We start from the raw sequence: 13,192 nt of genomic DNA, 5'->3' as shown, positions 1-13,192 counted from the left end.
AACCATCAACAATGACTCAAAACTTACAAAATACATGCATTTCTAGCATCAGCGTTTAAATGCAACTGGTGATGCTCTAAAATGATCACATTCTGCCACCAGCTCAGTACATTGCTGTTGAAAATCTAAACATACCACTCTGGAATCCATTATACATGCTGTTGCAAAATTCCATCAATTTAGCAGGGAAAATGAATTGCAATCATGTATATTAAGCATTCTAAACCTATCTAGAACTTGACACTAACTACAAAAATAAAGACCAACAACAGTAATGAGGATGCCTGTCCCAGACCATACTCTGGTTTAATCATGGATTAAAGGATTGAAGATTTGCCAATTGCAAACACATAGGAAGAAGTCAATCTGGAAAACTCCATTTATGATGACTGCTTGGGAAAACAACATTGTTATTTATCAACAAAATTATATAACTTCTATGTTAAGTAATTGTAATATTTTATTATATAAACAATAAATATCAATATTAGACATATTAATTTATGTTTTAATGTATATTTACCTATATATTAACTTCTTATATATATCAAAAATATTCCATAACTTAAAAACCCACATACAGATACTATTGAAGGTCTTTAAGATACCTTATCTTTCTTTCCACTAATAGTTGGGATGTATTCATTCTAGAACAAGACCTAGAAGAAGCCAAGACAACATGACTAACTTGAGAAGGCATAGGTCTTCATTTAAGGATATCTCAGCTATAGATCTGCCTTTGCCACAGAGTTTTCAGCTTTTTAGCTTTAGAACAGGGAGAGTAGTATGTAATGCCTTTTAGCAGAACTTTGAGATTAGCTGCAGAAGGGTACTTGGTAAGAGCTAAGCATTATTATTATGATCACTTTTTAATATTATCTGAACAGTTCTTTAGCTGTCAGCCACTGTTAAAATTGCAAAATGCAAAAAGACAATCTCCATCACACACCAGTCTGTTGTGAAGTACCACAGAACAGTACTTCCCTCATGTTTCTTTAACCAGATGTGAAGCAACAGGATGTAGTCAGTTAAAATGTTCTTGTGTAAGAATATATGTAAAGGTTGTCTGTCAACACCATTGCTTTCAAAACAATTATACTCAAATATAGTGGTGTGTTCTGATAGAAATGCAGTAAGTCTTCAGGAGGGCAAAACTCACCTTGCACAGACTCCTCACAGAGACTCAGTCCTGCAGTAAGACATCTTTTACCACACACACCACACACAACAACCATCACCACTGATGAGCCTTTGATACTGGTGCGGTGAATCTTTTTTTAGTAAAGTGGATAGTTTCCTTTGCTTAGCACTGTACAGGTATAATGATGGCACCAGGCACCAAGATCCAGATACTGAGCTAAAATCTTGGCAGAAAGCAGGACTGAGACATGGTGCTGGGCTGCAGGATGAGCTTTATTTCGTCCCTTACACTTTGGTGTCTCTAACCACATCCAAACCCACACTTAGTCAGTTACCACCTAGATCATATTTTGCTCTTGTCCTACGCTGTTTTCTCAAAACAGTCTTTCAAATCATCCCCTTGACTCTGGGGAATAGTTTTTCCAGACAAGTATCTTTGTAACTTGTGGGGCTCACATCTGTGTGTATGCTTTAGCATTTTAGTTGGAAGTAGAATGTGACTGTTCAGAAATGGGAGGCTTTGAAGACCTCTTATGGCTAAGAAGTAGCTGCAAGTTAAGGGGTCTGGTGATGCAACTAAAAATCTTCTCAAGGTTGTGTACTCATGGGCAGCCCTGCCCTCACACTGTTGAGCCTCAAGGTTAATGTTTTGTCACAGGCTCAAAGAAGGAAGTAAGGCAATGATTTTTTCAAATATCAGTTCTTTTGCTTTTTATTCTTAGAGCTTACATAAAATGAAGATCTAAGTAAACAACACTTGAAGAGTGGAGAGAAACTCTAATCTGTAAGTATACACAGAGTGAACAAAAACCTTGGTTTGCAAAGCTTTTAAAAGAATGTTTGCGACTTAAGGGGAAAAAAGTATTCAATTGTCTATTTGCTTTATTTTGAACACATTTTAAAGCTTTTCTGCACAACTGTTTTCTCTTTGTGTTTTGTAATTTCCTAGTACAGAAAAACATTGCTTCATTTTTTTTTATATTGCTACCCTGTAGTTCTACACTGCCTTCTAAAATTTTGTTTTCTTCATGCAATGCATTTTGTTTTCACCCATCTTTTTGTGTGCGTTTAATATCACCCAGTCTCTGTAAAGACCAGAAGGGTTTGTCATCTCTGTTAAGATACAGCTAGGAAGGTAAATGATGATTTTTAGGAAGACTTCATGGTTTCTATTTTTTTGTGTAAAAATAGTGAAAATCTCCAATGAAAGATTACTAATCCAACATGTTTTTCCATCCCCTTTGCTCTTCAATAGACTGAATTTAAATTACAAAGTATCAGTATAATGTTAACACAGTCTGTAAGATATCAGTCGATGAGGGACAGAATGAGTTAGAGGAATCACTAGAAGTTGTTCGCAAAAAAGTCAATGTCTAAATGTAAACATGAACTTGATATTTAATATCTTTTGTATTTTTAGTGTTTTCCACTAAGCAGATTCAATACTTCAGACTTCAGGTGTGTGTCATTATTTTGAAATGAAAGGAATTCTGCAATTATTCTAGTGGCATAGCCTGCATTACATTACCATAACACAGTGTGGAATTAGAGCAAATTGAAATGCAATTATAATACCCTCAACAGAAAGCGTCTCTGACACTAAATGAGGATATCTGTGAAACAAATGCAGATTTTAAACAGACTTTTGTTAAAAAATATTTGTGTTTTGCACTTTCTTCAGCCTAGACTAGTTCAGTGCAGAAATGTCAGTTCTGAGAAACATTCATGTTCCAAATTTATTAAGTCTGTCAAAAATAGAAATCTTTCATTTGAATTGAACTTTTTCCCCCTCCAAATTCAAATGAAACTTCTCAGTCGGATGCATGCAGGCTTCAAATGCTTCTTCTGCAGAACCCAATTGTCAGAACACATGAAAATCTGTGTGAAGCCTGCCAGTCTCTCAGCAGACGTGTATGGGGGGATAAATTTTGCAAACACTTGTTATACAGATTAGAGCTTTGGCAGAGATTGTAAGTGTCATCATTTCTGACAAATGGGCTTTTTTTTTCAGCAAGTTGATATAATGTTGATGTAATATAATGGTGACTCATGGATCAGGTTGGGAAAATGACCTGCAATGAATGGAGCAAACCAGTGACAGGCTGATCTGGATTGCTAAGTCATATGCAAACAAGAAACATGCATTTTACCATTGCAAAGTCATTCACCTAAGAACCAAATAAGAGCATAATGGCAGTGCAGTGATGAGCCACAGGTATGATTGAAATCAAGAGGTGATAAATATCTTCTGTCCCTTATCTCTATTTATCTCCAGGTGTCTATAGGGGAAGTAAAAATTTGACAAAAGGTTTTTAAATTTGAAGAGAGAACCAGAAGCACACAAAATGCCTGGAAGCTGAAGTTGTACAAATTCTGTCAGAAAGATGGTTAATTTTTTTTCTCTTTCTTTCTTTCTTTTTTTTTTTTTAAATAGTAGTATAAGTAACAGTAAGATAAGAGAAACAAATTCCTGAACGTTGGAATGAATATTTTTTACTTGGAAGATTTTAACAGAGATCAAATTGTTTTCATAAATCATAGAAACACACAATGGTTTGGGACGAAAGAGACCTTAAAAATCATTTAGTTCCAAATGTTCTGCTATGGGAAGGGACACCTTTCACTAGACAAGGTTGTTCAAAGTCCCATGCAGCCTGTCCTTGAACACTGCCAGGGATTGTGGATTATGACTTGCTCTGGCCTGAAGAAAGCAGTCCAGGTTAGTCTTGCAGACTGTGCTGCACAGACAGTTACTAGAAATGAGTGTGGTGACCTTATCCACACCAACAACTGTCAAATCTTGAATGCACAAGAATCTTTATTCTGACCATATTTCTGAAAGAACCCAGTCTCTGGCCTCTTGGTAACCTACCTCCTTTGTCAGACTAAAACAGAGCTATTTTTGCAATTGTCCTCAAGCCGTTGGCACCAGCAACTGCAATGGCACTCAAATTGAAGTAGTGCCCACCGTTGCCACATGGCTGTTCAAGGCACAAGTCCAGTAGAATTTTAGCCAAGTTATGAGACTCAACACAGAAGAAAACCAAACCTTGCTCCAAGACCTGAGTGATATCACTGAACTGGCAGTTGCTAGAGGGGGTAGGTAGGCGCAGAAACAAGAACAGCTCCTTGAGAAGAAACTCTTTGCCTTTGGATGTGCAAGCCCTTTCCATGCTCCTTCTCTTCCTGCAGATGTCAATAGCTAAAATTAGCATTCATGAGGGGAATCAGCCTGGCTGAGACAAAGCTGCAAAGCACCCTCCTGAAGGAGCTCCTTGGTGCTTCAGACATTGTTTGGGGCAGTGGTGTGTGGGGAGAAGGCAAGAAGGAATGAGACTGAACTGTAACTCTTTGACCAGGGTACAACCCCTCTATAAAATGTAAGCTAATCATCAGATTACTTAAAAAAGTAGTTTTAAGCAAGCTGGATTCAGTACTGAGGCAAGTACTGAAGTACTGTTACAGCCAGCAAGAACTTACACCAGCTGACACTGACAAAGGGTTAAGCAACACGGGAAGAGACCAGTTCTTAACTTGATGACACTCTCGTTGGTCTCTTCTGTTGTTCCTCCTCTGCTGGAGATATTTTGCAGCTTTTGGAGGCTTCTATAGCTCATGTTTGTAATGAGGTTCAGATCATAGCCTTATGTCATATGATCAATCAGTCTTGTAAGACCCACATTAATTCTCATTCCATGTGCCTCTTGCTAAATTCTGGCAAAAGGACTTGCTAGTTATATTTCAGGTCAGTAGGTTATAGCTTTGTGAATGTCATTACAATAGGAAACCTCATTTCACCAGAAAGCAGCATTTCCTCTGTGAAACATACCCTGTGTCATGCTATACTCTGTATTCATCACACAGTGATATTTCAGTGGGATGCCTGCAGTCTTGAGGAGCTGATAATCTTCTATCATAGCTGCCAATAGCCTTTTTTTTTGAAGATTAATTAAAATTACATTTCCTGCACAATGTTACAGTGTGGGGATTTAACGATGACCACAAAATTCTGCAGAAACCTTCATTTCTGTGTTTCAGTTTCTTATTTGCAGAGAGAAATAGGTCTCTTGCTGTTCCCTTAATCAGAACATCTGATGAAGATATCAGTTATCTGACTTCTGCTTATCTGTTCTTACTGCCTTCAGTTCAGGTTTCACCATCGGGCGCCGAAGAGTGACCATCAGGGGTTCTTCCTCTCCAAGTGCAGCCTGCTTCTGGGGCTGCTCACACTAAGCCACATTTCCAGCATATTGCCTTTAGGGCTGTGGTGCTTTTAAAACTTGTTAACTTTAAATATGCATTTTAACTCATAACAGTGTGATAATGTCATTTTTTAGAGATATCTTTTCAAATTAAAGCCTAAGAACTTGGAGAAACAGATGAAGAGCTATTGCTAATCCCTTCTGACTTGCATGATTGTGAGGCTGAAACACGTCTCAGAAATGAGAACAGAACTGGAAGGAACTTGCACCATTTCTGATGCAAGAGCTGCAGTGTGCCAATCTACCTTGACTTTGAGAAAAAGTTCTTTCCTTGCAACCCATTATACTTCTCCTAATGCACTGGAATTAGTTGTCCATGTAACACTGAAATCAGGATCAAACAGAAAATGTCAGTAATGCCAACAAGCACCATATCAATTTGGGATATGGTTGTTATATATATATTGGTTATAATAAAGTATTTGGAGTCTTAGATGCATTGGGATAGCTAGAGAATAACCAACTTTTCAAAGTCTGAACAGATCTTGATTACTGTAAGAGTGAGTGCTTAGGAATATTGCCAAGAAACAACAAAAAAATCTGAGGTGCATGACAGATATTCATTCCCCACTATGAGAAAAACCAGTTTATGAAACTGTATAGGCATCTTGTCTTTTCCATAAAAACAGAGGACTGCTAAAAACTTTTGTCCTCTCCCAAATTTGGCAGTATGTGCTACCTAAAAAAAAAAAAGAAAGTAAACTGAAACCCCACTCTTACAAAGAGATTGAGGAACTACTTTCTGAAGCTAAAACATTGAAGTATTAAATGAAATATCACAAAAACTCAGTTGGGGGAAGACCCCCTCTTGTGCTGTGGGATTCACTGGTGAAATGGATGACATACCAGAGTCAGTTTTAAATTATAGTTCAGGTAACAGTAGCACTATAACTGGGATAGTACAGAGCCCAGCACTGTTCAGTTTTCCCTGCTTCTTTTCTGTGACTGTAGTGTGGACATCCTCTGGACATCTACATACATGCAAATATGCTTTAGGATAACACCCTACCTGAACTTTTCACCCCTCCATATGATCTTGTAGTACTTAAAAATCCTACGAGAAGATGCATTTAGAATTATAAGAGTGATATGTAATCTCTCTTTGAAAGAGTAATATATTAAAAACATGTAGCATACTTATTAAATTTGCTATTAACTTGTATCTAGCTTCTGCTCAGGCCAGGCAGGCTGATTTACACTTACCCAGGGTGTCCTTTCCCAGTGTTTTCCAGCAGCCCATTTCATAACACATGTAAGGTGTGCCCTGAGGACCAGGACAGCACTGCCCACGCTACTTGGTCTGGCAGGATCTGAGCAGGATCTTCATGGAGTCTGGGTATCCATGGTGTTTAATCCCTTGCTCAGATAAACTGTCCACAAAGAAGGAGTGTGTGCAAAGCTTAGCTCTTGGTAACAAACAAAATTTGTAGCTTTGACTGAGCAACATATGGTTGTTATCTGGTTCTGTGAAGGACAGATTTGTGTTGCAAATAAACAAATTGATGAATGAGTAGCAGAATTCAAACAAGACCTCTGATCTTCACTGTAAAAGCATGCAGATGCTCAGAATAGAGGAGAACTAACAACAGCACAATCATGTAATTTCTCTAAGGATCTTTTCTTCCCACATATTGTTGACTCATGGTTGTTTTTAAGGGTATGGCTAGCAATATCTTGAGGACGGAGCAGCTTCTCTGCCCAACCTCCTCTTCTGTTTTCCTCTAGGCTGAAGGATGTTTGGATAAAACTATTGGTTACAGCTCCTGTACTGTTACAGTACTGGTGCCATTTGTGAGATTTAACGATTATTCCTTGGGCAAGAGCCAGGTGGAAAGTGCTACTAGCTTTTTAGATAGGCCCTCTCATTCCTACTTTATCTTAGTCTTTCTGTATTCTTTCATTTCTAGAATATGTACAAGGAAGATTTCAGGAACATGACTGAAGAGACTGGGAACAGCAGTGACTCCTCCTCAGCCTTCATTCACACCAGCACCATGAATACCATACTGATTACTGTCTACTCAGTTGCCTTTGCTGGAGGTGGAATTGGGTCCATCACAATGTCATTTGTGCTGGTCAATATGAACACTCTGTCTGTGACCACTACTGCCATCATTAACCTGGTTGTTGTGCACAGCCTCCTCCTCTTCACGATGCCCTTCCGCATCCACTACTATGTCAACAAGAAGTGGGTATTCAAGATGTCATTTTGCAAAATGGTGAGTGCAATGGTGCACATCCACATGTACCTGACCTTCCTATTTTATGTGATCACGCTGGTGATCCGGTGGCTGATCTTCTTTCAATGGAAGGACAAAGTAGAGTTTTATAGGAAGCTGCATGCAGTTGCAGCAAGTGCTGCCGTGTGGGTCATTGTCATCGTCTTTGTGGTGCCTGTTTTTCACTTCCAGTATGGACGTTCAGGCTCATACAATGATACAACATGCTTCAAGTTCCACAAAGAGCTACAACGGGAGAGCGTGAAAGCCCTAAACTACATCCTAATTGTAGCTGTTGCCTGCATTTCTTGTGTCCTCTTGGGCCTGCAGATTTTTATCCTGGTAAAAGTGGCAAGAAAACTTTCCACCTCTTTCTGGTCACACCAAGAGTTCTGGGCCCAGGTGAAAAACTTGATTTTCATCTGGGTCATCATAATTTGCTTCCTTCCCTATCACCTCTTTAGGGCCTACTACGTACAACACATTAGGGATTTTGGCCAGTTAGAAAGCTACAATGAGGTTTTTTTGAGCCTGACTGCCCTGAGCTGTCTGGACCTGCTGTCATTTGTGCTGAGTGGAAGCCGCTTATTCAAGCAAAAGGTAGGGATGCTCAGCAGCAGGTTGTGTTGCTGCTAGTGTCAGCCTCCTGTGGCATGTGTGGACCTGGACCTGGGAAAGGATGGTGATGGACAGGCATGACAAACCCTCTACTCAGTAAGTCAGAGTGGGCCCTGGAAACAGTGCAACACACTCACAGAGGGCTCTGCACACCAGCTCCCTGAAGTAATGTGCCAAACTGCCTCTGGTGTCTCAGCTGGCACTGGAGGGTGACCTCAGGGATTTCCTCATGATGCTACACAGTGAGTTGTGAACGGATCTGGAGAAGAGTGAAGAAAGATCATGGGCTCTTCTGTCTTTTTTTTTTTATTTCTACATTAAGATTTGTGAAGTCAAAGGCACTAGGAGAAGATCTGAGAATTTGCAGTGCAGAAACACAAATAGAAAAGCAGGTTTTTACAGACTAATGTACAGATTTTTGAAACTTAAAGACCTATAAAATTTTACCATTCATCTCTTATGTATTCTCCACAAGCTCTCATAAAATATCGGGAAACTATAGTTCCTCCTGAGTAGGTCTGTTCCTTCACTGTAAAGACAAACAAAACTTTCTAAGTGAATTAACAATTAAACAAACTATTTAAAACCAAACCAGTAATAAATAGTTATTTCTTAAAATACTTTTTTCAAAATCACCTTTTGGAGATGGTATCTCTGTAGCAGAAAAGAGTTTTGTTGTCTAACAAAAATTACACATTGCTACTGAAATGAACAGTGCAAGTTCAAACAAAAGCCTTATTATTATGTATTATTCTTTACAGAATTATTCAATTTAAAAAACATTTTACAGTGAGGATCATTTTATTTAGATCATTCAGACACAGTTGTCTTGTCTTAAAATGTCAAATATTTTAGGTATCCAAGGTAACAATGCTTTTTTTTAAATCTTATGTTGATTTTGTGCAATTCTGAAGTTTATAACTAATTACTCACAGTATCTTTTGCTTGAAATCAACTCTCTAAATTTTGTACGCTACTGGGAGAAGGAATGAAAATGTTATTGCTTGGATTGGAGGAATGGAAAAAGTTAATAGAACTAGTGTAGCTAAAAAGCTAATTATATCTCAGTGAGGGATAGTCAGCGCTGTCTCTGAAGACAGAATTGAATCTACTAGAAAAGATGAAAAATTCAGCAAAATAATTCTGTGAAAGACATTCAGGCTTTCATAGCTCAGCTGCTTTCCACCGATCCCCAAAAAAAGAATATAAATCTCTGACTTGTATAATCCAAGACATCAATTGCTAATATATCTTTCTTTTTTTTGCCATCTGGATAAGTCCACATTTTTTCATCTAGAGTCAGTGGGATAATAACTTAATCATTTGTTGAATTAGAGGTTATCAGCTGATAATTTCCAGTGACAGTCTCTCCTCGTGATGCTGTTGAAGTCCACCTTTTCATACTTGTGAATCTTTCCATTCCTTTCTGCTTCACTTTCAACATCTCTTGCACATGAGACAGCAATCAAACAACAGTTGGTTGATCTTGCTGTACCCGTGTGATATCACAGCTATGCTCATTGGTTTTGGTCCCACCAAGATGGTTACTTTATAGGAAACCATCTCTTCTATAGTCTTTCTTCCCTGTCTTCCTTCTCCTTTATATCTCTCAGGATGTTTGATCATAAAAAGGTGTTTTCAGGTCAGAGTATGAGTCATGCTATGCAACACCAAAAGTTGGAAATCACTGAAGTTCATACCACAGCTGAGATGTCGGGCTTCTCTCATGGCTCACCCTCAGCAAACAGCCTGGATCACAACATCTGCTAAGAAAGAAATTGCAGTGTGTATGGATCTGGGAAAAATTTATCTGAGACAGCATTTGCTCCCAAAGGATCATGGCAAAGAGGAAGTCAACTACCAGCCAGATTCAACAGTAGTCCGGGAACTAGAAGGGACTTTCACAACATGGAAGGAGACAAGTTCAGTGTGTAGTTCACTACCAGTTAATGGTGTGTCATTAAGAAAGCAATAAACTACTCATATCTAGATATATTTTAAAGCTACACAAACATCATTTTCTCCTTGAGGTGGGAGAGGATGGAACATGGCACAACATTTTTGTTTCTTCCTATAGCAACATGGTTGGTTAAAGAAGATGCCTTGCGTGTGTTCTGTAAGCACTGCATAGCTTTGTAACAATATATTATAACCCTTCTATCATAATAAAGTTGTTAACAAACAAAATGACTATGTGCTGAAAAAATAAAGCAAGTCTTTCCTGCAAAAATACATGTAAATTGAAAATATTTTGTATCTGAATTTCAAAAGACTTTCAAAAATTGAAACATATGTTTACAAACAGTACCTCCTGACCATACAGCCCAACTAATCTTGTTTATCTATGTGGTAAAATCAAAAGTTGCTTAATTCTTGTAAAAATGCACACATTATCAATGGTCTGCACCATGACATCACAGAAAATACTAGTGCCTTTTTTTCCCCAAATAAAAATTGATGCTAATGGTGTTAATACTAACTCAGCATGAGAATGAGCAGATGAGTGGTCGTAATGTCATGATTTAAGTGGTGATATTATCCAGCACCAAGTCATGCTTTTTATGGGACTGTCTATGCAAACTTTACATCTGCCACTTGCCTTGCTTTATGACAGTAAGTGTCTAGCAGAGAAATCCTGCATCCACCCTGATTTCAGTTAACAGAGACTGAAATCTCTGTTAACTCTGGCAGGAATTGACCTGCCAGATGGTGACAAAGGTGATGCTTCCAGCAAGAGTGCTGACAGGACTTGAAAGGAGAACAAGTTGCTTCTCCCTCCAGCCTCCCCCTGCTTTGCCTTTCACCAGTTTCTTGATCTCTCCCACCCTCCCAGGCATCATCTTTGAATGCTTTCCCTGGGATGTCTGAAGAGAGGTGGAGGTACCGCCATGCAATGCCACAGAGGAGAAGAATCTGAATAACTCCTGAAAATGAAAGTGTAGTCAAAGCCAGAGCAGGCACCCAAAACATAGCCAAATGGCTCTTGTGACCAGGGATGGCAGAGGCAGTGATGGGAAACTGCTGAGATATGGGAGACAATCTATAGAGGAAGGGGAATTTCCATTGCCATCACCTACTCGGTCAGAGGCACCTCAGTCTTGAAGGAGACCCTGATTTTTCTGACTGGGTCACGGAGAATAGTTCTGGGCTGGAAAACAACCACGTTATAACACAAAACCCATATTACAGAAGGACATAGAGGGGATAGAACCTGAAGAATGTGACAGGGGATGAGGATAGTAGAGCAGAATATTAGCATGTTTATGCCACACAGCAGCAAGGTTAGATGGACTGCACCTCTGGCCTTCATCTTACACTGCTTATTGAATCCTTAGACTTGCCAAAAAGTGTCAGTCTCAGTGACAGGAGAAAACTTACCCTCAGACACTCCTTATTCCCACCCTTGCATCACTGTTTCAGTAGGGCTGGTATCCGTCTGATGAATGTCTTTCAGCTGCATCAGTTCCCTCTCTAGCTCACCAGGGAGTCATGGAAAATCAATTCAAGGCAAGGTTAAATACAGCAAGACCTCTTTTTGCAGCAATGCTGATTTGAGGCATTTATCAGATCTTTTCTTTCCACACAGTTTTCAACAGTTCTATGTCACGTGACATTTCCATTTCCAAGAACCAGGGTGCCTTAGACTAAGGGTACTGGCTGAGGAAGAAAGGACCTCCACAGCTACAGGCCAAGAAATGGGTTTCCGAGGTTTCAGGCACTTGATGCTTTCTTCAGGGATGCAGAGATGGGCATGACAACCCCTGAAGGCAGCAGAGGCAGCAGTTCCTGAACAGAAACCTCCTGAACAAAGTTGTAGGATTGGACATTTGTGACCCATAAAGTCATTCGTTTCTGTGGTTTTCATAGAAATGGGTCTTTGTGTGCATTTTCCCTATAAGTAAACCCTACGGCTAGGACTTGACTGCAAGCAAGGGCTGGTTTCAAAAGTCAAGGGGTCATTAATAAAACACCAGCTGGACTTCCTAGAGAGAAATTTCAGAAAATCAAACTAAACTTTCTGGTGCTCAGTGAGGTAATTTTCCCCACTTGCAAACAGCTGCCTACTAAACCAGATTTTTGCTGGATAGACAAAAAAAACCAATAAAGGTAATATACAGTGTCCATTCCCTGAAGGCTAGCTATAAGTAATGTGTACTTCTTTTTTCTGGTGAGGCAGCACACAGGTCAGCTGGCTGCTTTCACCCCTAACCAGTAATTTCCTTCACTCCCAGAAATGCTTCCAGTTTGGGACTGGCTGGCTGGTTTTGCTTGTCAGCCCTGGTAGCTGTGCCCTCAATGAATTGTGTGCCATCCATGTGCAACTGGGGCTCAGAATCATAGAATCACAGAATGGGTAAGTTTGAAAGGGACCACGGTCATCCTAGAGCACATTGCACAAGATTGTGTCCAGAAGGTTCTTGAATATCTCCAGGACATTTATATTAGTGATTTTTAGATAGCAAGGACATTAAATCTATTCAAATGAGAAGTATTCACAGAATTGGTAAGGTTGGAAGGGACCATAGTGAGTCATTTGGTCCAACCTCTCTGCTCAAGCAGGGTCCTCCAAGAGCACGTTGTACAGGATTGCGTCCAGATTCTTGACTATCTCCAGTGACAGAGACTTCACAACCTCTCTGGGCAATCTGTTGCAGTGCTCGGTCATCCACACAATAAAGTTCTTGCTCATATTCAGGTGAAACTTCCTATGCATCAGTTTCTTCCTGATACCTCTTGTCTATTGCTTGGCACCACCAAAAAGAGCCTGGCTCCATCCTCTTGACACTCTGCCTTCAGATACTTATAGACATTGATAAGGGCCCCACTCAGTTGTCTCTTCTTGGGGTTGAACAGGCAACTCAGCCTTTTTCATGAGAGATGTTGAGATGCTCAAGCAGAGGAGTAGAGATGCTCATCTTCGTAGCCCTTTGCTGGAGGGCTCCTCCACTCCAG

At 39.6% G+C, this 13,192-nt stretch overlaps 1 protein-coding gene across 1 annotated transcript; it reads left to right on the top strand.

Moving 5' to 3' along the window:
- The first annotated feature begins 1,866 nt into the window (after positions 1-1,866).
- On the top strand, positions 1,867-8,951 carry GPR141 (G protein-coupled receptor 141). The gene is made up of 2 exons (XM_032700569.1): positions 1,867-1,924; positions 7,310-8,951. Exon 2 carries the CDS (start codon positions 7,313-7,315, stop codon positions 8,255-8,257), a length of 945 nt encoding a protein of 314 aa, XP_032556460.1. The 5' UTR covers positions 1,867-1,924; positions 7,310-7,312; the 3' UTR covers positions 8,258-8,951.
- The last annotated feature ends 4,241 nt before the right edge of the window (positions 8,952-13,192 follow it).

The sequence above is a fragment of the Chiroxiphia lanceolata genome, chromosome 1, assembly GCF_009829145.1.
Source record: "Chiroxiphia lanceolata isolate bChiLan1 chromosome 1, bChiLan1.pri, whole genome shotgun sequence".
In the NCBI taxonomy this organism is placed as follows: domain Eukaryota; kingdom Metazoa; phylum Chordata; class Aves; order Passeriformes; family Pipridae; genus Chiroxiphia; species Chiroxiphia lanceolata.
This window is presented reverse-complemented; position numbering and strand designations above follow the sequence as displayed.

Bases quoted from the DNA above. Each gene is read 5' to 3' on its own strand.
- GPR141 (XM_032700569.1), top strand. From the start codon at position 7,313: ATGTACAAGGAAGATTTCAGGAACATGACTGAAGAGACTGGGAACAGC.